This window comes from Petaurus breviceps, unplaced genomic scaffold (assembly GCF_028583685.1).
Source record: "Petaurus breviceps papuanus isolate PSGF00001 unplaced genomic scaffold, PetGlider_PUasm1.0 90537, whole genome shotgun sequence".
Classification (NCBI taxonomy): Eukaryota; Metazoa; Chordata; class Mammalia; order Diprotodontia; family Petauridae; genus Petaurus; species Petaurus breviceps.
Genome location: NW_027187271.1, coordinates 1,190,015 through 1,211,992, shown reverse-complemented (window position 1 = coordinate 1,211,992; position 21,978 = coordinate 1,190,015). Strand labels below are relative to the sequence as shown.

The 21,978-nt window shown below is 45.3% G+C and overlaps 1 protein-coding gene across 1 annotated transcript; it reads right to left on the bottom strand.

Moving 5' to 3' along the window:
* Positions 1–2,217: 2,217 nt before the first annotated feature.
* On the bottom strand, positions 2,218–21,315 carry EPHB4 (EPH receptor B4). Its single transcript, XM_069063252.1, has 17 exons — positions 20,708–21,315; positions 17,629–17,699; positions 15,535–15,822; positions 14,738–15,134; positions 13,607–13,762; positions 12,863–13,195; positions 12,345–12,469; positions 11,822–11,987; positions 11,286–11,388; positions 11,019–11,083; positions 10,559–10,672; positions 10,103–10,350; positions 8,132–8,347; positions 7,405–7,554; positions 6,342–6,535; positions 5,955–6,110; positions 2,218–3,340 (listed from the first exon to the last, which is right to left on the bottom strand). Exons 1-17 carry the CDS (start codon positions 20,757–20,759, stop codon positions 3,211–3,213), a joined length of 2,964 nt encoding a protein of 987 aa, XP_068919353.1. The 5' UTR covers positions 20,760–21,315; the 3' UTR covers positions 2,218–3,210.
* Positions 21,316–21,978: the final 663 nt, after the last annotated feature.

The following is a 21,978-nucleotide window of genomic DNA, read 5'->3' as shown; positions in this document are numbered from 1 at the left end:
AGTGACTCTTAACCTTTTTTTTTTTTTTTAATATCATGGATCCCTTTGGAAATCTAGCAAAGCCAATGAACTACCAACCCTCTTCTCAGAATAATTTTTGTTGCATTCATTCATAATTGAAGGAAATGATAATGAAATTTATATAACAATTATATTTTTACTTTCACTAATCTCTAGAGATTAGTGAAAGTAAAAATATAATTGCTTTTCCATCTAAGTTCATGTACTCCCTTAAACTGACCTTTCTGGGAATGTGGACCCTAAGTCCTAGACTTGATATTCCTCATCTCCAGTGAAGATGAGTCTGATAGGGGATGGGAAAAAGGGTTCCCAAAGTCCAGTCACTTAGCCTTATTTGGCTGTCCTTCCTCTTGACTCCAGGAAGCAGCCCATGTTGAAGCTAAGGCAGGAAGATTACTTTGGGATTAGACTGGACTCTATATTCGTAGAAGCCTGGGAAGCATGAGGCAGCCTTCTTCTCCCATCTACCATTGTACCACCATCACCGATAAGACAAGAGATTGATCCATGGGCTAGTGCCCAGCAAAGCATCAGTACTGCCTTTCTGCCTTTGGTCACTAACCCCTTGGTCCTTCTTTCTCCTCTAACTTCCTCCTTGACTTTCTGACTATGTTATGTACTTAGAGGAAAAGAGAAGGGAAGGAGGTCACTAGCACCAAATTCCTAGCAGCTACAAACATAATAATAATAGCTGGCATTTATAGAACCCTTTTACGACTGCAAAGAGCTTCACATACAATATTTGATCATCACAACACTAACAGGTAGATGTTATTATCTGCATTTTCAGTTGAAGAAACTGAGGCTCAGAAGTTAAAAGCAGCTATTGAGTGGCTGAATCAGGACTTGAACCCATCCACTTTTCCAGAATACCTAGTCTTTCACTGGACTCAGTTTCCCTATGTGCATAATTTATCTTGTTTTCCTCCATCTATGACTTTCATTTTTCACTAGGGACTCATGTGTTATTTTATCTTTGTAGGGAAAAAATGGGGCTGTGGGGACGGTAGCAGAAAGATAACTGAGTTAAAAGAACGAATGGATTTATGCAGAGAGGAAAATTGTGGGGTAGTCAGTATACCTGCCAGTGCCTGGGAGGGAAGGGCATGTAGGATTGGCCTAACATTCCACAAGGGGGCATCCTTGATATAAAAATGGCAGAGGACAGTGGGCCTCAATAGCTCATTTACCTTCAGTCACTGCCCTCCCCCTCCCCACACTGCCCCAAAGGCCTTCTTCATCAGTGGCATCCATTCCCAAATGTCAGTGTAGCTCTGGATACAGAAAGGAGTGAGAGAGACAGAGACAAAGGAAGATTGACAAAACAAGAGAAAACATTGAGAAACAAAGAAAGTCATATATCAGGGACAGAAATGAGGAGACAAAGTGAAAATGCTAAAGTGGGAATGGCCCTGTCTTCCTGATCTGAGCAGAATGGGGGGGAGGGTAATAAAGGGAAGAAAGAATCCAGACAGGCTTCCTCTTCCCCTTCATCATTGGCTAGGAGGATCAGCCAAGGTTTCCTCCTGAATAGAAATGTCCTCCCTTCAGGAAGATAGAACAGGAATCAAGGTCTTCTACTACCACTCCCCCCTCCTTAGCCTTCCCAACCTTCCTTTATAACTGTAAACTCCACCCCTCTCATTTCACCCCTTTTGCTCCTTCTTCTGCAGCAAAGCTCAGCTGTCAACATCTGGACCACAGCTGTCTTCCCTCCTACCTGAACTGCTCCCTCAACTCTAGCCTGGGTCCCCACAAATCTCCCCTTTCCCCTTCCCCCAGGGTCTACTGAATTGGACTGCCAGGCCCTGCATTTCTCCCCTCTTCTCTCACAGGATTCCTGCTGGGACAGGGACAGCCTGGGAAGGAGGGAGAGACAGCCCCACCCCAGAGATGCCCAGGGCTTTGGCAGCAACAACTGGAGCCTTTAGGAGCAGCTGCCAATGACTCATTCACACAAACCCAAATACCCTGGGGCTGGGAACCCAAGAGTTCTAGTTCTCTAGCAGATACCCATCCCCAAACACTCACAAATAAGGCTCCTGTTCTTTCTACTCTGGCCCAGTAACTTCAAGGACTTGTGTCTAGTCCCTAATTCTTCCCTGTTCCTCCATTCAACTATTTCTGACCCTATTCAACCCATTCAACACTTTTCTGACCCTAATCCTCATTCCAACTCAGTCCCAGAGTCCACAATTTTCTTAGTTTTCTTTTATTTATACAAAAAAAAAAAACACACCTCAACATCTTTATAATTTAAGAACCCCTCCAAGGAACTTCTGTCGGCCAGGGCCCTTCCCTTGAACGCTTCCCTATTGTCCTCTTCTGGTAAACCCTTTATCAGGCAGGGCCAGAATGGGATGTCCCATCTTGGGAGGATGGGCTGTGACAAATGCACTGTTCAAGAGACCAAGGTACACTGTGGTCTCTTATCCCAGCCTGCACAAAAAGAGGAGCAACAAGGGGGACAGGGCCCCTGAGATATTAGGTTGTGACAAGAATTGGGAAGAAACGGAAAGGCGAAACAAAAAAAAACCTTCAATATGAAGGCGGCAGATGTGGGGTAGGGGCATTTACAGGATAAAAAAATGAAGTGGGGTGACAACATCACTTCCAGGAGGATAACAAAACAGCCAGGAAAATGATGTCATATGCGACACCTGCATGTTCACAGTTGATTCCCTGCCTCCTGTGACATCATTCCACTTCTGATAACACGGGACTGTCCCTCTGTCCTCTCTTTGGTCTGTGTGGGGTATGGCCCCTTAGGGGTGGGAGAGAAGCACCTGAGGAGTCCTATTCAACAGTGGGGAGGACCCTGAGAGGGAGCTATGATCACCCCTCTCTCCCAACGACAGGTTGAAGAGCAAGAGTTAGGAGATTGGAGATTGGTTAACTTTTGCTACCTTTCCTTCAAGAGATAATCAGTTCTGAAGGAAAGACTGGGAGATCCTGGGAAAAGGGGATATGTCCTCCATGAACTCTCCTCAAACACTCCCATGTGACTGAATCCCCAAATCTGGTCTCTCCAAACTTCCATCCCCCATGAGTTCAAAGTGCAATACAGCAGGGTTAAGGAGTATGGCAGGACCTCAACTCTGCTGGGGAAGAATAGGTCAGGGATCCTGGGTTCCTGGGATTGTTCCAGGGACGTGAACTCCTGGGGAGGATCAGCAGAAGAAATGGGGATCAATATTGGGGGGCTGGTCCTCCTGCCCCTCCTGGGGCTGCAGGCTTGGCCTGTGATCTCATGTGCTGGACACTTGACAGTATTTTCTTCTGGTGTCCTGCCAGAGTGACGCCGATCCGGAGTAGATCTCTATGGCAAGGAAGAGTAGAAGTCATTAGGTCACTATAGGCATTCTCTCTCAGAAATCCTCATTCTAACTTCCCTAGTAATTTCTCATAAGATCTCATGTTAGAAAGGACTTCAAAGTTTATCTAACCTTTATGTGTAAAGGAATCCCCTCTACACAACAGCAACGCATGGCTCTCTGGCCTGTTTTAGCCCCTCTAATATGCCCACTGTCCCCTGAGGGCAGTCCTTTCCACACTAAAACAGCTCTAATTATTAGAAAATTTGTCCTTGCATTGAGATGAAATCTATTTATCCAACTTTTTTTTGCCTCAGTTTCATTTTACTTGTTTCAAAGCATAAAACAAAATACAAAGGATTATAAAGGAAATCAATTATACTGAAAGGCAGTTATCAAAATAGTTTAAAAAACTAAGAACACCTACTCTAAGGTAGAGTTACTGGTGATTTGCATTGATTGACAGGAGTTTCAATTACAGGTTGAGGGAGGACCTTTGTATTTACTTATCTAACTTTCAATCATTGCTCCTAGTTTGGTCCTCTCAGGCCAAACAAAACAAGCCTAATTCCTTTTCCATGTGACAGACCTTCAAATACTTGAGGACATCTCCCTTATTTTCTTTCCATGTTAAACAACCCCAGTTCCTTATATTACAAATCCTTATATTACATCATCTTGAGACCCCACACTATACTGATTGCCACTCTTTAGAATTTTCTAATTTGTCAGCATCGTTCTTTAAGAGTCCTAATTTCTCACTACATCTATACTTTTTCTTGGGACTGGAAGCATCCAAACAGGTTGGTCAGTGCTCTACAAATATTATTTCATTTTATCCTTACAATCCTGGGAGGTAGGTACTAGCTATTATAACTCCTATTTTATTGTTGAGGAAACTGAGGCTGACAGAAGTCAAATGACTTGCCCATTGCTACACAGCTAGTGAATATCTGAGGCTGGATTTGAACTCAGGTCTTCCTGATTCCAGGAGGGAGAGGGTTGGGTTAAAGATATGTACAATCTCTTTGGTGGTTCTCAGAAAGTGGAATGGGTAGAAGCATTGCATGAGTAAACATTGTATAATAATTGAGTACAACATCCTCATTTTACAAATGAGGAAACTGAGGCCCAGAAAGATGAAGGGACTCGTCAAAGAAGTAATAAGTGGGTAAGCTAGGACTTTCACCTGGAGTCTTCAGATGACAAATATGGTGTTCTTTTCATTATACCACACTGCTTCTCATAGCCAAAGAAAAGAGGAGAGAAACACACACATAAAGCGGCAGAGGGAGAAGGGGGCAGCAGGAAGGGGCTGATGGAGGGAAAAAAACCTGAGGAAAGAGAACAGATGGAAAAAGAGAATCAACTACACTTAACACAGTCCCTGGCACAGAGCAGCACTTAAACACTCACTGACCAACTGACTAGTTGACAAAGTGAAAACCAAAGACCAACAGAGAAGATTTTCCTACTGGGGACTGAGAGAGAGAAGACCAAAGGGGAGACCTGAAGATGAGATAGAAAATGAAAGAACCAGAGAGGAGAGAAGAGATATGGGGAGAGAAGAGTGAAGCAGAGTCAGGGAAAAGAAAGTGGAGACAGGTTCTTGCCCCAGCTCTTCCAGTATTGATGTGACCTCTCTGACAATTAGTGTCCTTATCTGTAAAATGAAGGGGGCTGGACCTGTGAGCTATTCTATGACCTAACCTGAAGAGACTGTGAAGAAGGAATGGGGAGGGGAAGAAAGAGATGGGGAACAAAGAGAAAGGGAGCAGAGACACACACACTGGGTACTTAGGGCACAGAAGGACTTCAGAGGTCATCTTGTCCAATCTTTATCCAAAACATGAATCTTCTTGGTCATAGGACTTCTCCAGGGACAGAAAACTCACTACATCCTATTCCACCAAGAATAGCCCCAATTGTTGGGAAGCTCTTTCAAGTCTGCCCCTCCTGGAAACTTCCATCCTTTTATCCTAATCCTGCCTGGGACCAGGCAGAACAAGTTGAACTAGATCCTCTTTTACATGACAGCCCTTCAAATACTTGGAGGCTGCTATCACGCCAACTCTCACCACAAGTCTCCTCTTCTTAAGACTCAATATCCCTAACCTTTCTTGAATGCCCTGGGTTTGAATCCCCTCACCATCCTGCTCATCCTCCTCTAGGGACACAGGACAACAGGGCAAGAAACAGAGGAAAATAGAAGAAGAAAGAAGAGGAAGATGGAGTCAGAAAAAAAGGAGAATGTACATTCATGGAACAAAAATAGTTCAAGATAGAAAGGAGGCAGTAGCAGGTGGAACATTATTAATCACTTAAGATAATTTTCTTCATGATTTTTAGATGTTCAGATTTTAAGGTTTTTGGAATCTCCTTTTTTTTTTTAATCACAGGGCTGTTGAAACTCTCAATGTGCTTGATTTTACTGATGCTGTTGTAGGGTTGTTCTTGCAGGGATGCTATTAAAGCAATTATCTCTACTCAAAAAAGGAAAGCTAATACTACATATAGGTCAATCTCAAAGAACTCTACCCAGGTCCTCTGACATTCTTCTGGTTCCATTCCCCCATGCCTCCCACAGTTGTTGCTTCCCCACACAGGCCCACAACTCACTCTGCTGAGATCTGACTGACCAGCTCAAAGGAGCCAAACCCAGCAGCTGCAAAGCTCTCTTCATATCGACCCATCTTGATTGCCCGAAGCCACTCGCCCACTGAGCCAAAGGCTGAGAAATGAGGCAACCGCTGATCCAGGAGAGGATGGGAGGCCCTGTGGGGCAAAGGAGGGGTATGGAAGGCTGAGCATTATTAGCACTGGGAGCAAGGAAAGGGAAGGGGCAGAGAATAACATGATAGAATATTGTTAAATGGCCAGTTCTTGGGAAGCAGACAGAGAATGGTTCCATATAACATCAGCAAAGCAACTTTCTGGAGGAGGGAGATTCTCCAATTTTCATGTAGAATGTCAGATGGTAGACCAATAGAAGACTAAAGTTCTCACCCTCCATTCTCCCGGGCCACAATTTTGAGGCTGGCAGGGTTACGAATCAGTTTGTCAAGGGCACTGACCACCTGGGGGAAGCGAGGTCTTGCATTTCGGTCCTTCTGCCAACAGTCCAGCATGAGCTGGTGCAAGGAAGTGGGGCAGTCTGATGGTGGTGGTAGCCGGTAGTCTTGTTCAATGGCATTGATGACCTGACAGGTGGGAAGGAAAAAATGGTCAGGAAATCGTGAGGTCTGGTGAGCAGTGGGTATTTTGAATGAAGATTTGTTAACAACAGCTTCGGGGATGGCAACCAGATTGGTAATGTATGACCAACCTATATGTACTCTGTTTGGGATGGGTATAGGTATGGAGAGAAACCCTTCAAATGCCTCCTATGGTCTTTGAACTGTGGTCCAGATATAAAGCCTTTCTTAGCCTTCACTCCAGCCTCTCCTTCCCTAAAGGAAAGAGCGCTGCATTTGGAGCCATACATTTCAATCCCTGGGTTTGAATTCTGGTTCTGTTATTACTTTTATGACTTTAAGCAAGTAACTTAACTTCTTTGGGGCTCAGTTTACTCATCTGTAAAATGAGAGGATTGGATTATATAATTGCTAAGGTCCCTTTCAGCTCTAAATTCTATGAATCAGGGGCAGCTAGGTGGTGCAGTGAATAGAGCACCAGCCCTGGAGTCCGGAGGACCTGAGTTCAAATCTGACCTCAGACACTTAACACTTACTAGCCGTGTGACCTTGGGCAAGTCACTTAACCCTAACTGCCCTGCCTTGCCCTCTCCAAAAAGCAAAAAAAAAAAAAAAACCAAACCCAAAAAACAATTTAAAAAACATAAAAGAACAAAAACAAATAAATCCTATGAACCTCTGACAATTCAGTACTATCCCCAAACACCAAAGATGTCTTCCTGCCCACTCCCCCTTTTTTCAGTGAAGAGCACTCTGGAAATGCCCTTCCTTCCCAGCTTAAGACCACAAAGAAAATTTCCAGGAGAATTCTGTACAATGTATTTTAGGGCAAGTAAGACATATCCAGTGGGAATATCTTGAGGAAAGGGACTTACATCCTGGTTGCTCATGTCCCAGTATGGACGTTCCCCAAATGACATGACCTCCCACATCACAATTCCATAGCTCCAAGCATCACTGGCTGATGTGAATTTCCGAAAGGCAATGGCCTCAGGGGCTGTCCAACGGATGGGGATCTTGCCACCCTAAACAAAAAGGTGAGAAGGGCATCAACACCAGCTCTTACTATCTAACTCTGACTTACTTTCTACAACCCAGACAATCAACTTTTCTTAGAGAGGCAATGTGGAAGAGATCAGGAGAAAACACTAAACTTGGAGCCTGGAAACGTTGGTTAAAATTCAGGCTCTGGCAGATGTCTGTGTGATACTTCTCTGGGCATCAGTTTTCTTATCTGTAAAATGGAGTTACTAATACTCACACTAGTTACCTTATAGGATTGTCATGATGAAAGTGCTCTGTAAACTTTTAAAATATCATAAAATGTGAATTGTTACCTGCATCAAGGTTACCTGCTCCCTAATTTCAATTCTAACCACCAAACCCTAGCCACATGCACACTGGCACCCCATATTGCTCCATTAAGAGACCCAAGTGATCTGTTTTCCATCTTCCCAGGTGTCTCACAGTTCCTAGTCCTTCCCCTGAACCTTAACATCAAAGCCCTCAGTCTCTGACCCCATGTCTTTTTCCTGGTCCTCATTCCCTCCCCTTGTTGCTCAAATACCCAGGCATCCCACCTCCCCCAACCCTTCCACCTACCAGGGAGCTAGTGTAGGTGGGGTCAGAGGAGTTCTCTTCTAGGAAACGGGAGAGACCGAAGTCAGAAACTTTGCAGACCAAGTTGCTGTTGACCAGAATGTTTCGGGCAGCTAGATCTCGATGCACATAGCTCATCTCTGCCAAGTATCGCATGCCTGAGGCAATGCCCCGAAGCATGCCCACCAGCTGGATAGCTGTGAACTGTCCATCATTAAGCTAACAAGTGGAAGGGTGATATTGGGAGAAGGAGAAATAAGACAAGGGAATAGTGGATCAGAGAAGGTGGGAGGACTTGACAAGATAATCATCAGTCCCCACTCTTGGAATGTTCCTCTCAATTCCTGCTGATCCCTTTCTTACCTGGATTCCCTTTCAACCTATACTTTGTTGCTTGGTTCCAGACTTGCACGACTCTACCAATGTGAGAACAGGGCAGTGCCCTAGATTGGAAGTTGAAGGAGCTGAGTTTGAATTCCAGCCCTACTGCTTGGGCTGGTCACTAAATCTCTTTGAGCCTCGATTTCCTCATCTAAGAATGGGCTGGACTGGATAATCTGGTTCTAGGTCCTCTAAGTATGTATATCCTGTCTCTTTAGGCTAGATTATCAGACAGAGACTATGTTTTATATCTCATTTCTATCCCTTAGTACATATTCTACAACCCAACAGATAATAAATATATCTACTAACTGCTTTTTAATAGTATTACTATTTATTTAATAAGGCCTTTAATAGGCTGCTCTTTATATATAAGGTGTCATATTATAGTTTAATAAGTTTTATCAATAAGCTTCCTTAATAGCCTTAACAAGCTATTAAAGCTTAAAACCACCCTAAGACTTTTGGGACACCCTGTATACTACTGACCCATCAATTTTTTTCCTTTGTGCTGATGGATTTGCATGGATCCAACCATACTATAGGTCAGGCTATTTTGCTACCAACATTAAGGCTGGTCTGGGCCAACGGTGGGTAACCTATGGCTCCAAGGCCACGTGTAGCTAGCTCTCTAGGTCCTCAAGTGAGGCCCTTTGATTCAATCCAAACTTCATAGAACTTAATAAAAGGATTTGTTCTGAAAAACTTGGACTCAGTCAAAAGGCTGTACCTGAGGACCTAGAAGGCCACATGTGGCCTTGAGGCTGCACCCCTGGTCTGGGCCTTGCTACTACATGAGCATAATTACTAGTTACATAGTATAGGTGCTACTACCTAAGGATAGTCAGCAGGGAGTAAGATATAGTTTGTGACCAGGAAATAGGACAAACAAGGGACTCAAATCCTGACCTTGACCTCAGTAATAAAAGTATTGAGCTTTTAAACTACCAAGTTACCTAACAACACATCTTCTGCCGTTCAGCTGGGAGGCAAGAACGGGGTCACAACAGTCCCCTGCAGTTAGAGAGGTGGGGTAAGGGTGTAGCAAGACTACATGAGATCTATTTCAAATGTGATAATATCTGCAAAGCATTTAGCACAGTGGCTGGTACATGGTAGGAGCTTAATAAATTCTTGTTCCCTTTTTTATCCCTGGAGTACAAAGGTACTACTAGTTGTCTCTGCAGAGAAACTTAACTGATATATGTAACAGGGTGATGGTGTGAGCTCTGGGATAAACACATATAAGTCTTTCTTGATCTATGCTAAAAGAATAAGGAAAGGGGAGGGAAATTATAGTAGGAAAAACAAAAAGAAAGTTAGACCTGGCTCTGTTGCTTACTATCTATGTGACTTAGGGCCAGAGAGGGCCTCTGTTTCTTCATCTGTAAAATGAGCAAGTTGAACTAGATCTATAGATCTAGGATCTCATGATCTTAGGGGAATGAGGGGGGAGTGGTATGGGAAGCCAGGCATCTTACCTTTGATGTCTCATAACACAAAGAAATAGCCTATTCTGGTTCAGGAAAAAAACCATGGGGATTAGGAAGGTATAACCGAGGGAAGCTATCAGGGCAAGAAAACAGGACTTACCCGAAGGAAGGAATCCAGTGCCCCATTTTCCATGAATTCAGTTAGGATCATGACAGGTACACTATTGGTGACTACACCTTCTAGTCTGATGATATTGGGATGTTCAAACTGGCCCATAATGGAAGCCTCACTCAAGAACTCCCTTCTTTGCCTCTCCGTATAGCCGCCTTTTAGGGTCTTGATGGCCACATAGCTTTCCTTCTTTCCTGGGGTTTTCAGCCGTCCCCGACACACCTCTCCAAATTCTCCTGAAGAAAAGGAAGCTAGGTGTCTCACTTTCCTCAGCATGGAGGGCCTCGCTTTCCTATGCACAACCCTTTGCTTTCTCTAACTTCAGTTCTTGACTTCAATCCCAGAGGCCCAAGTGTCCAGCTACAACATGGAGATCCCTCCCCTATATTCCCACTCCATGAACAAGTACCCAAGTACCCTGTACTTCAAACTTGTCTTTCTCACCTGCTCCAATCACTTCCTCAATCTTGACATAGGATACATCGATCTCCTTTGCAAATTCTCTCACGGCTTCATTAGGGTCTTCATAAGTGAAGGGGTCAATATAGACTTTTGTGCCTGGGGAGTAAAGTGAGGAGCCATCAGGAAGGGTTACACTTACTCAACCATTTCCCTTAAGTACTCTCATAACAGTATGTCAGAATTATAGGCTTTAGAACTGGAAGAAATGAGCTAGTTCAACCCCTATTGAAACCAAGGCCCAAAAAGTGTAACTGACTTGCCCAGAGATGCATAAGTAGTAAGTAGTAGAAATCTGACTCTAAATCTTTTCCACTAGTACATAATGGCTCCAGGACTCCAGATATCTTTTCTATAATCTCACTGTCCCTCTCCTCCCAAAACCCCAGTCTCCTTCCCAAGACAGGGCCCAGAACTCAGGTATCTAGTTATACCATGCACACACCATGCCCGATGAGATATTGTCCATGCTTGTCAGAATACTCAGCATCTCTCCCACTGCTCTGTTTCCTGTAGTTAATGGAGAGAGGTAAAAGAATCAAGACTCAGATTTATTTCATTTTCCCATGGGTGGAGAAAGGGGAATCAAAGGAACTGAATATAAAATCCATGTTCTCTTTCCCACTCACTAGAAATGCCATCTGACTTTCCTTGGATCCAGGGGACAAGTGATTGTTTCAGGGCATAGAGGATGGGAACTGCTGGTTCTCACCTGAGACAGAGGACTGCGATGACAATGACCACTAGGATCAGAATAACCCCCACAGCTGCTGTGCCCAAGATCAGTGCCAGCTGGTCCCTCCAGTTCTCATTCTCTATTTTCAGAGAGAACAAGTTTGGGAAGTCAGAATGGGCAGAACCCTTGGGAGAGTGGTATGAAGGAATATTTGACTTATTGACCTTTCTCTTCTTCCTTCCCCCTCCCCAATACTGAACTAGAGAAGGATGGTGGTGATGGGTTTGGCCATCAGTGCTCCTCCCCTTCAGCATTCTTCACACAGTATGACTGTATGAAGGAAACACAGACTGAGGACACAAACAGAACAAGAAATCTAAGATGGGAAATGATGATGGGGAAAAAAAGAGAAAATGGAGATGGAGGTGGATTAGAAGGAAAGGTGGCTGTCAGGGGGAAGTGGTCATACAAAAGATCAGGGCGAGATCTACCACAGAAAGAATAATCAAGAGCCCAGAAGACCCTCTTCCCACTCTATAAATCTCTATAAGTTCCCACTATAAATCTCTCACCATCCAGCTTGGTTTGGCTGTCATGCTCATGGCCAAAGGGCCCATAGCCAGCCTCAGAGCGTGCCCGAACTTGAACAAGGTAACTGGTCCCCCTCTTCAGTCCTTGTAGCTCTGCTTGGTTTTCTGATGTTTTTAGGAAACGTACCCCACTTGGTCCTTCCACACCCTGTCCTCAGTGAGGGAAAAAAACGGTGGCTATGAGTTAGAATTTCAAGTTCTCTGTTTAACCCCTTGCTTTAGCTTCCAACCCTCTCCCCACTAACTCTCATCCCCTCCACTGATAGCATCCCCTAAGTATTTTTTACTGTTTATGCTGAATTGAACAACTTGTTTTGATGATTTATGTCTTATGTGTCTCAAGATGGGTGGGAAATTAATGTTGGGTATAGAACCCAATACCTCTTCCTTACTACACAAAGGGTACTCAAGTCAGTAATGACTGACTCTGTCTTTAAAACACAGGAATTCAACCCTGGGGTCCTCTGCCCTACCTCAAGGACTTCAGTATCTGAGTAATTCTCACCTTCTCATGGTACTTGACTTCATAATCCAGTACAACCCCATTGGATGGATGAGGAATGGACCAAGTCAGGCTTAAGCTGCTGGGAGATGCTCCTGTCACCTGGATATCTGATACTGGAGGTGGTACTGGAGAGAGACAAGTCAGGCAAGTTGAGGCCCTTCTTCACTACAAACCTGCCCCTGATCTGCAAAATCCTTTCCTTCCCCTTCCCAATCTCTTCAGATTCCCCATTTTTTCTATAATCTCTTTCCTCAGCTTTGCCTAGTGTTATGATCTCTCTTCTGTGCTCTCCAGCCCCAGGCCAATCTTGAGCTCTCTACAGACCTCTGATCTTGAGTGCCTTTGCTCTCCTTTTTTCCCTTGTAGCTTCAACCCAACTAGACTTTTCTGGTCCTCTGCCTCCTTAGTCCATTTGTCCCTGCTCATCAGTCTTCTATTACTAGTTTCCCACATTCCTCCTAGGCTCTTCATGCTCCACCACACTTCTCATTTATCCTTATTCCCTACCCCAATCTTACCCTCTCGGTCTGTGGTGACATTGACTGCTTCCACTGGAATGGGTCCAAGGGCCACAGAGGATACCCCATTAATGGCCATGACCTCAAAGGCATAGGTGAAGTCAGGACGAAGCCCTTGAACCCCTACCCAGGGTTCAGCCAGGTTTTCAGGACCTGGATCAAAGGTCAGATCTCTCCCACATGGCACACAAGAGCCCCGTGGATGGCATTCATGGCAGCGAAGTGCATAAGTCAGGTCCCCTCGGCCTCCCGATTCGAGTGGAGCACTCCAGTCCAAGCGAAGAGATGAACCATTGAGACGGGCCACTACACTTCGTGGGGCTGAGGGTGGTGCTGAAGGTGGTGGGGAGCACAGACACAGAGAAGTCATGTCAGAGGCAAAGACAGATAACAGTCAGAACGACAAATAAATAAGCAACTCACAGAGAGACATGGAGAAATATACACATACATAAAAAAAAAGAAACCAAAATAATCCCACCAGACAGACAGATGGACAGAGGGAGATAGGGGCAGAGACAAAAAAAAAGTTGGTTTGGTTTCTTACAAAGCACAAAACCTTAAATAGTAAGTGCTTAATAAATATTGGTTGAGTCGAACTGAATGGAACTATGCTTGAATATTTGCTCTATGCTTGAATCCTGAAGTGATCCATTAGAGATCTTGCTCAACCCTGACCTCCCAACACACACCAATTTTAAAGATGCCAAGGCATCACCAGATTTTTGGGCCCTGGTTACTTACTAGTACAAGGAGCTCCCAGGGGGTCTTTGGGAGCACGGAAGTAGCCAATGCGGCACTGGCAAATGGTCGAGCCAAAGGAGTTGGACTGGCTGTTAGCTGGGCATGGCTGGCATGACCCTTCTCCTGCAAGAGGCTTGAAGGCTCCCTGCATACAGGCTGTGGAAGAGAAGCAACTATCACCAAAACCATTTTCTATTCCTCAATACAGTTTACCTGATTCCAAAGTTTCATGAATAACAGCCAGTAGTAGAGAAAAGAAGGGAGAGGGTCAGGAACCCAGAAAGACAGAAGAAAAGGTGTTCTTCTATGAAAAGAAAATATTTAAAAAAAAAAAAAGGAAGAAAAGGAGTCAGGGGTCATACTGAATAAGTCAGGTCCATGAGGTTTTTGTCCCTGGTCAAGACCTGATGAAATTCTTAGTGCTTAGGTTAAAAGGGATGTAAGAATATATATGGTTGAGGCTTGAGAAAGAAGCTAAAGTGGAGAAGGGTGAGGTGATTAGAGGTGATTTAAAGTCATGAATTTTGAACCTGGCCTCAGAGATTTAACTAGGCACTTATCCTTGGAGTCTTAGCTTCCTTATCTAATAAAATGAGGCTAACAATGACACCTATTTTGAGGGTTGTATTGAAGATCAATTAAGGGAATATGTATAACTTAGCATGTTACATAAATATATTATTATTGTTGTATTATTATGAGATTATGGTTGATTAATCCGTGAGTTGTGGAAACATTGGAAGTTCCAAAAGAAGGGGAATTTACTGGATTCCATTTGCTCAGACTGAGACATTAATAATGAGAGAGTAGACCTCATAGGATATTTCCTGAAAAAAAAAAAAAGGCTAGAAAACCTGAGAGAAGAGAGACCATTAGATATAGAAACAGAAGAGCTGTAGGAACTAAGAATTCTGGAAGTCACAGAGTTCTAGAATATTAGAGATTGCAAGGACTTCAGAATTAAAGTTGGGAAAGAAACTTCCCCAGAATCCCTTAGCTAATAAATAGGACAGTCACGATTGAAAACCCAGGTCTGGTTTTCTTTGTACTACACCACACTGCCTGCCTATGGATAAAAGAGAGGTGGGGGTCAGGAGTTGAGGGTTGGCAATATATGGGAGCAGCCCTCACCTCGACACTTGGTGTGGTCTTCAACTGCTTCGTGGCCTGCAGCACACATACAGCCAGTGACTGGCTGCTCTGCCCACTGGCCATCTTCCCGGCAGTAGAGGCTAGGACCAGGGCCAGAGGCTGGGACAGCATCTGCCACACAGCTCCCAGATACAGGCACCACTAGTTCATGAGGCACAGTCTCAGGGAAGTGGGTCAAGTTAACAGTCAGCTGGGGACACTTCTTATAGAACAGGTGGAGGGATAACAGGGCCATGCAGGCACCCTGGTCTTGAAAGGCGAGGTAGAAACCAGCCTTGCTAAGAGGGCCCAGTCTCAGGGTCTTCACATTCACCTTCCCAGTTGCTTCAATCCCTGGACGCTTCCGAGTCAGGTGCTCTGCTGCAACTGTGTCCACCTATTCAGGTTTGTGGGGAAGGCAACGTTTACATTTGTAACTGTTTCCCAGGACCCATGTATACTATTGCCAATGCCCCATCTCTTCTCTGAGTTCTCCCTAGGACCTCATTCTTCTTCTGGAGCCTATGTCCTGGCTTCTCCATTCTCCATTGTTTTTCTCCCAGATTCTAGGTTCATCTTCACCAACCCCTTCACTCAGTCCCTCCCACCCAAGTGTTTGTTCCCTTCCTAACACCAAGGTACCCTGCTAGTCCCCTAGTTTTCCCCTAAATAAAGCTCTATTTAGAAATGAGAGATTTGTTTCTTAATTTCATATAGTCCCCTCCCTCTTCCCCATTCCCTACTTGCCATCTCTCTTCCCAGTCTTTATGGTATTCGATGCTTCAGGGTCTAGATACCTTGATATAGGGGTTCTCCATCCAAGAGGGTGAGAGGGCAGTAGCAGTGTCAGCATCACTCTCATAGTAGAAAACAGTGAAAGTCTCCTTGCAGGCACGCCCAGCCCGGGGCAGGGATAGGCATTCCAGCATGGTAAACCGTAAGGTGGCATAGACAGTTCTTGCCCCTTTCCGGGGCACCCAACCTGTTCGAAGCCAGTGGGGTTGACCAGGGGGCCGCTGCACATCACATACTTCATATGTCCGAACACTATGCTGTTCTTCATCTAGCCCGCTCACCTCTTCCCACTATTCAGAGAAGAGATACTATGAGTAGAGGCAATGGGAATGTGGGAAAGGGAGGGGAACAGAAGTAGCAAAGAGGTAGAAATGGGCCTCTTCTCAGATCACCTGGTAGGGAATCTGGGTCAAAGGTCTATCTATGCATGGGAAGATGGTAGCAGAACCTGAGATCAAAGGTTTATGTATAAGAGGTTAGAGGGTCGAGGTTCAACAGTTGCAATTTCAGGACAGACTGGGTCAGCCTTTAAGATGGGAGTAAAGAAGATGAGCAGGAGAAAGTGAAAGTAGAGAGAGAAGAGATATCTGAGGATCTAATAGCCAAAGGACTAGGACAGGGAGATTAACAGTAGAAAAGCTTAGGAGAGGGATGCTTGAAGGGTTGAGGGGATAGGATATTATCCTATAAGGTTTCTTCCCCCCACCCCCCACCCAAAGACCCCTTCTTCAAGTCAAGCCAAGAAGTGTTTATTAAGTGCCTTCTATGGACCAAGCACTGTGCTAAGCTTTAAAGATAAAAAGGCAAAAAAAAAAAAAAAAAAGGAGCTCATAGTCTGATGGGGCAGACAACATGAAAATGTCTATGTACAAAAAAGATATATTCAGGATAAATTGGATATAATATCAGAAGGAAGGCACTACCATTAAGAGGGAGTCCGGAAAGGCTTCCTGAAGGTGGGATTTTAGATGAAACTTGAAGAAAGCCAGGGAAGCCAGGAGGCAGAGGTGAGTAGAGAGAGCATTCCAAGGATGGGGACAGCCAGTAAAAATCCCAGTCAGGAGATAGAGTGTCTTGTGTGAGGAACAGCAAGGAGGCCTGTGTCACTGGATCATAGAATACATGGAAGGGAGGTATAAGGTACCAGAAGACTGGAAAGATAGAAAGGCAGCAGGTTATTAAGGGTGTTAAAAGGCAAACAGGATTTTATATTTGATCCTAAAGGTCATAGGGAGCCACTGGAGTTGACTTAATAGGTGATATGATTAGACCTGTACTTTAGGCATCTAGATGGCATGGTAGATAGAGTGCCAGGTCTGGAGTCAGGAAGATTTGAGTTCAAATGTGTGACCCTGGGCAAATCATTTAATCTCTTGGTTTGCTTTGGTTCCTTGACTGTAAAACAGGTATAATAATAACATCCACCTCCCAAGGTGGTTGTGAGAATCAAACAAGAAAAATAATAGTAAAGCATTTAGCACAGTGGTAGGTGTTTAATAAAAGCTTATTTCCTTCCATCCTTCCTTCCTTCCTGCTTCAATTTTACAGCTGGGTAGAGGATGGACTAGAGTAGGGAAACACTTGAGGCAGGAAAATCAACCAAAATGCTATTGAAATAGTTCAGGTGTGAGGTGATGAGGACCGATACTAGGGTGGCAACTATGTGAGAGGAAAGAAAGGGATGTATACAAGAAATGCTAGGAAGATAGAATCAACAAGACATGGGAACAGATTAGAACTGGGGGGAGGGAGGAGCAATGTAGGGGAGAGTGATGAGCTGAAGATGACCCCTCAGCTCTAAGGCTGGAAGCCTTAATGGCCAGGTTTGATTTTGGATGTCTTGAGCTTGATGTATCTACAAGACACCTAATATGAGATGTCCACTAGACAACTGGAGGTGGAAGAGTGGATAGACAGGAGAGAGGTTAGGGCTGGACAGATCTGAGGATCATTTGCATAGAGAGAGGGTAAATGAATTCACATTAGTGGATGAGATCGTGATCAAAAGAACACAGAAGGAGAAGAGAAAAGGACACCTATAATGATTAGAGTCTCCTTTTCCCATCTCTTTCCATATCCTTGGCCCTGGCTCTTACCTGTCCCTCCACCTGAGGATAAGTAACCCATTTCAGATCTGCTGTCTCCAGCTTTGTGTTCAGGAGGGTCTCTAGGAAAGATAGAAAGGCAAAATCAAGGTCAAAGAATCTGGGGGACAGGAAAGATAGACGCACTTATTTCTGATCTTTGGGGGTAAAGGTTCTGAGGGAGATGAAACCTCACAATTCTGAATTAGTGGGATTTTATTAGCAAAGAAAATGAAGCTCCAGAGGTGGGGGTGGGAATTAATCGTGGTTTGTTTGCTATGTTTTGGTTTTTATTTTCCCTCACCCTCTAGTCTTCTTTTCTCTCTTTGGCTTCCAGCTCCACCCCTAACAGCTGGCAAATGCCTGGTTCACCCCCTGAGGGATCCCCAAGATCCTGGCCTTCTTCCCTACATTGGTGGATAATGGAAGAGAGTCTTTAAGTCTAGAAAGCAGAAGGTTAGGAAGGTGTTCAACAAAAACCATCAAGCATCCTTCACCCAATCTCACCAGTAAAATGTAATGTATTGGAGACTGGGCAAGATCTATCATTAAAAAAAAATATTTTAAACATATTGCCAGTATCTAGAACAAGATGCTTAAAAAATGTTTGTTGAATTTAGTTAAATCGAACTGATTCACTGACCCATAAGACATTGAACCCTCCGATGTAGGGCAAAAGACTGTTGAAAAGGGAACATCCCCCTCCCTCTTCTCTCTCCTCAGCTCCTACTCCCTCCCAAAACATAGACATTCCATCCGTCAGACAGTAGTTCTTCCTTTTCAGTTACTGCTCCCCCACTGGAACCTACACCCCCCCCCCAAAAAAAAAGTACCTTTCCCCAACAAAATCAACTCTCATTTTCCAAGAAGTAGGGCCTAGACGCTTGGGTTTCATGCCCTGGCCCCCCTATTGGGGCCTCACATCTGGATCTGGTTATGGGAAGGAAAAGGGGAGGAGATGAGGAAAGCCCCCCCCCTCCCCACACACACCTGGCTTTGCTTCTGCAGCTAGGAGGGGAGGTGGAGGCGGGGCTGGCGGAAGGAGGAGATTAATAGAAACTGCAGAGCCCTAGGCTGGGGAGGGAAAGGAGAAAAGGTAGGGGAGGGAAATCCCCTTTGAATTGCTTGGCTAGTTGGGGCAAAATGCCTCCCAGGGCCCTGGGAAGAGAGTAAAGGGTGCAGAGGATAGTCGATTTGAGGGGCAAGCCACCTGAGTCCAGGGAGGAGAATGAGGCCTCAAGGAGAGACAGAAAAGGTGAAAAAGATAGCCTCTTCCCTTTCACTCAATTCTCTTCTACCAAGGAAAAGATTTCTCTCTCTGGCTCTGAGTCACTTGGGAGCCCCGCCATCCTAAGGCAAAGCCGCCTAGCAACCCTCTAGGGGTGGTTGGAATATTAGAGAAAGCTGGGGACAGGTTCTGGGAAGTGGATTGGAGGAAGGTAGAGGTCTCCTCCCTCCATTGTTCCCCTCAGAAAGAGTTTTTCCTGTCTCTAATTTATACATCATCTCTGTCAGTAATTTTCTCTATCTCTTTCTTGTGTATCTCATCTCTAACAGAGTCTCTGCCTCAGCCTCTCTTGGATGTGTCATTTCTGTCTCCCTCTTCACTACTTTCTCTCCTATTCTCTGTTTCCCTTTCCTATTCCCACTCCTCTCTAGCAACCCTCAATTCTATTCCCCTCATATTGTGTATCTTTTTCATCTACCATCTGATGACTACATTCCTTTTTCCTTCTGTTTCTTCTAGTTCCTCAATCCCTTTTTTCTTCTCTTCTCACTTTCCCTCTCCCCCTTTCTCTTTCACTCTTTCCCTCTATCTCCCCCACAAGTCTTTTCCTTTCCATCCTATTTCTCAGCCTTTTCTAGCCCAGAGTTTATCTGCCCTCCTCACATGCTTTTTGGCCTCTACTTCTCTTTCATCCATGGCCCAGTGCTCTGTATGGCTCAGCCCTAAGAGAAATCAGGATTTTCCAAATACCTTTGATTCTTCCCCTTTACCTCCTCCATGGCCCACTTCCCAGAGACCCCCTTTGATTCCAGGCAGTCAAAAGGGGGGGAGGGAAGCTCATTGAAAGAGATCAAGGCAATAGGAAGGGGATTTACAGGGCTCTTGCCTCCCCCTCCAAAAGAATGGAGGGTGGGAAGGAGCCTGAAAGATAAACATATTTGAAGAAGGAGAAAAAAATGCTTACAGGATAACCAGGAGCTGGTGCCTGGGTGGCAGGGTTAGTTAGCAAGAGATTTTTGGGTTTGGGATGGGGTCTATAGTAGATTTTTGGGTGTCAAAGACTGATTGGTGAGTACTCTTTGGTGACATGGAACATAATTCTAAGGAAGGTATCAGTGTAGGGGAAGAATTCCAGTCAAATCCCTTCATTTGAGAGCTAAACTGTTTACAGACATCTTAAGGGGTGTGAATGTGGATAGAGTTTTGGGATGTTTGGGGATAGTTTTGGGATGTTTGGTGGCCTAGGTATAGAAGGAGAATGTGAAAAGAGCTGAAGTTCTGGGGCCTAGGTACTAGGGAGCAGACCCATATGGTTTGGGGAGGTGGGTTGCTCCCGAGATGAGTAAGAGTTATTTAAGGCACTATTTGCATAATGATAGCAGTGGAGGTAAGGTGTAAATTCATTTGCAGTTATCTCATTTGAGGAGGGGTCAGGAGGAAAGACTATATTAGTTTGGGGGTATATACAGCAAATTTAGGAGAGATAGAAGGGAAGAATTTGGGGAAAAGTTTAAGCTATTATGGGAAGGGTAGTGGGGGGAGAAATAAAGGGGCTTGGGAGGAAATTTTGAAGCCTGGGAGAAGAGTATGAGGAGCTGAGGTGGGAAACGTCCCAGGACAAGAGATTCAACTCCCTCTTCTTTGCAAACAAAAGAAAAATCCACTTCCCTGCTGGGCAGCCTACCTCCCCCCTTCCCTTCCTACCCCCACCCTTCATCCACAACCTCCAATCCAGCTCCCTTTCCCCGGCCCAGGGGCAGAAAGGCCCGAGAAGGGGTGAGGAGAGAATCAACCCCTTATCTCCTGTGCCAAACTTAAAGCCTCTGGGAATTGTGAAGGGAAAGTTTCCCCAAACTCACCCACCTTCTAGAGCAGAAGCCAGGGACGCCCAGCAGAGCAGCGCTCGAAACTCCATGGCGCCACCTGGTTCCCAATTAGATCCGAGTTTGGGGGGCGCGAGCCCCCCCAGGTCTGAAACCCTCTGATTAGGAGCACAATTCTTGCCCCCGCACCTCCTTCTTTGCTCGCAGTCCTTTCAGTACCCCACCATACGGGGGAAGCGCAAGAATCCAGAAGACGCCCCAGATTAGAGCTCCAAAAGAGTTTTTGCTTCTCCCGGGGTGTGGGTATAGTCTATCCTTCTCTCTGAGTAGGTTAATCTAGAAAGTGTGGAGACCATAAGACTCTCTTAAGTTGGGGCACAGTCAGAGAGGTAGGGCTGGAATTGAGGGATCTCTCAGAATCCCGCCCAAGGGCCTCTTCTGGCAGAATCGGGGTGCACCTAGGTCTCCCTACCCCTTCTTTCCAATTACTTTGCTTCCACTGGGCCCCCAGAGTCTGCTCCCGCCAGCGAAGGAGGGAGAAAGAGAGGGAGGGGAGCAAGCAGTAAGATGGGGCCTGAACCGGGGCAGGGGCTGGGACTGGTACTGGGGCCCGGGCCAGCACCTCGGTTGGGGAGGGGGGGAAGGAGAGAGGAGGGACTGACGGCCAAAGGCGGAGCGGACTGGCTGGGCAGGGCCCCCAGGGAGAGAAGGGGCAGGACTACCCGGATTGGAGCCCGCTGATTATTGAATAATTCATGAGGAAAGAAGAGTTGGGAACCAAAGGGGAGGAGGGGGGTTAATGGAGGAGGAGCCGGGAAGTTAGAAGAAAGTTTGGAGAAGAGGAAGGAGGGAGGGAGAGAGGGAAAGGAGGAAGCAGGGAAGGGGGGCTCGTGTGTCGTGAAAGAGGCAAAAACATTGAGACAGCCCTGGCAGAGGAAAAGAAATCGGGAAGCACTCCGAGAGTCTAGGGAGGCAAGAAAACAAGAGTTACACCGAGAAGCGAACACACCAAGCGATGTGCAAGCATTCGTAGAAAAACCATGCCATACAGAAAATACGCACAGGAAAACAGACCCATTGCCATCTGTCCAAATTTAAGTCTAGTGGTCTCCGATGTCCACTATTCAGTCACATTTGGCATTTGGTTGGGTTGCCTGGGGACAAAGGAGTGTACAGCAGAGAATGGAAACTGGAGATCTCCCCTATACCTATGTCAGGGAATAGAAACTGGTCCTACATACGCAATTCTGAGAGGTCGTTCAACATTTATTCACTCAATAAACATTTATGTGGTGCTTACTACGCTAAAGA

Coding starts and splice junctions, on each gene's coding strand:
- EPHB4 (XM_069063252.1), bottom strand. CDS start 20,759: ATGGAGTTTCGAGCGCTGCTCTGCTGGGCGTCCCTGGCTTCTGCTCTA. Junction 15,823..17,628: donor ATCCTCAGGTGGAGGGACAG/GTAAGAGCCAGG, acceptor TTCTCTGAATAG/TGGGAAGAGGTGAGCGGGCT. Junction 8,348..10,102: donor CACTGGATTCCTTCCTTCGG/GTAAGTCCTGTT, acceptor TCCACTTGTTAG/CTTAATGATGGACAGTTCAC.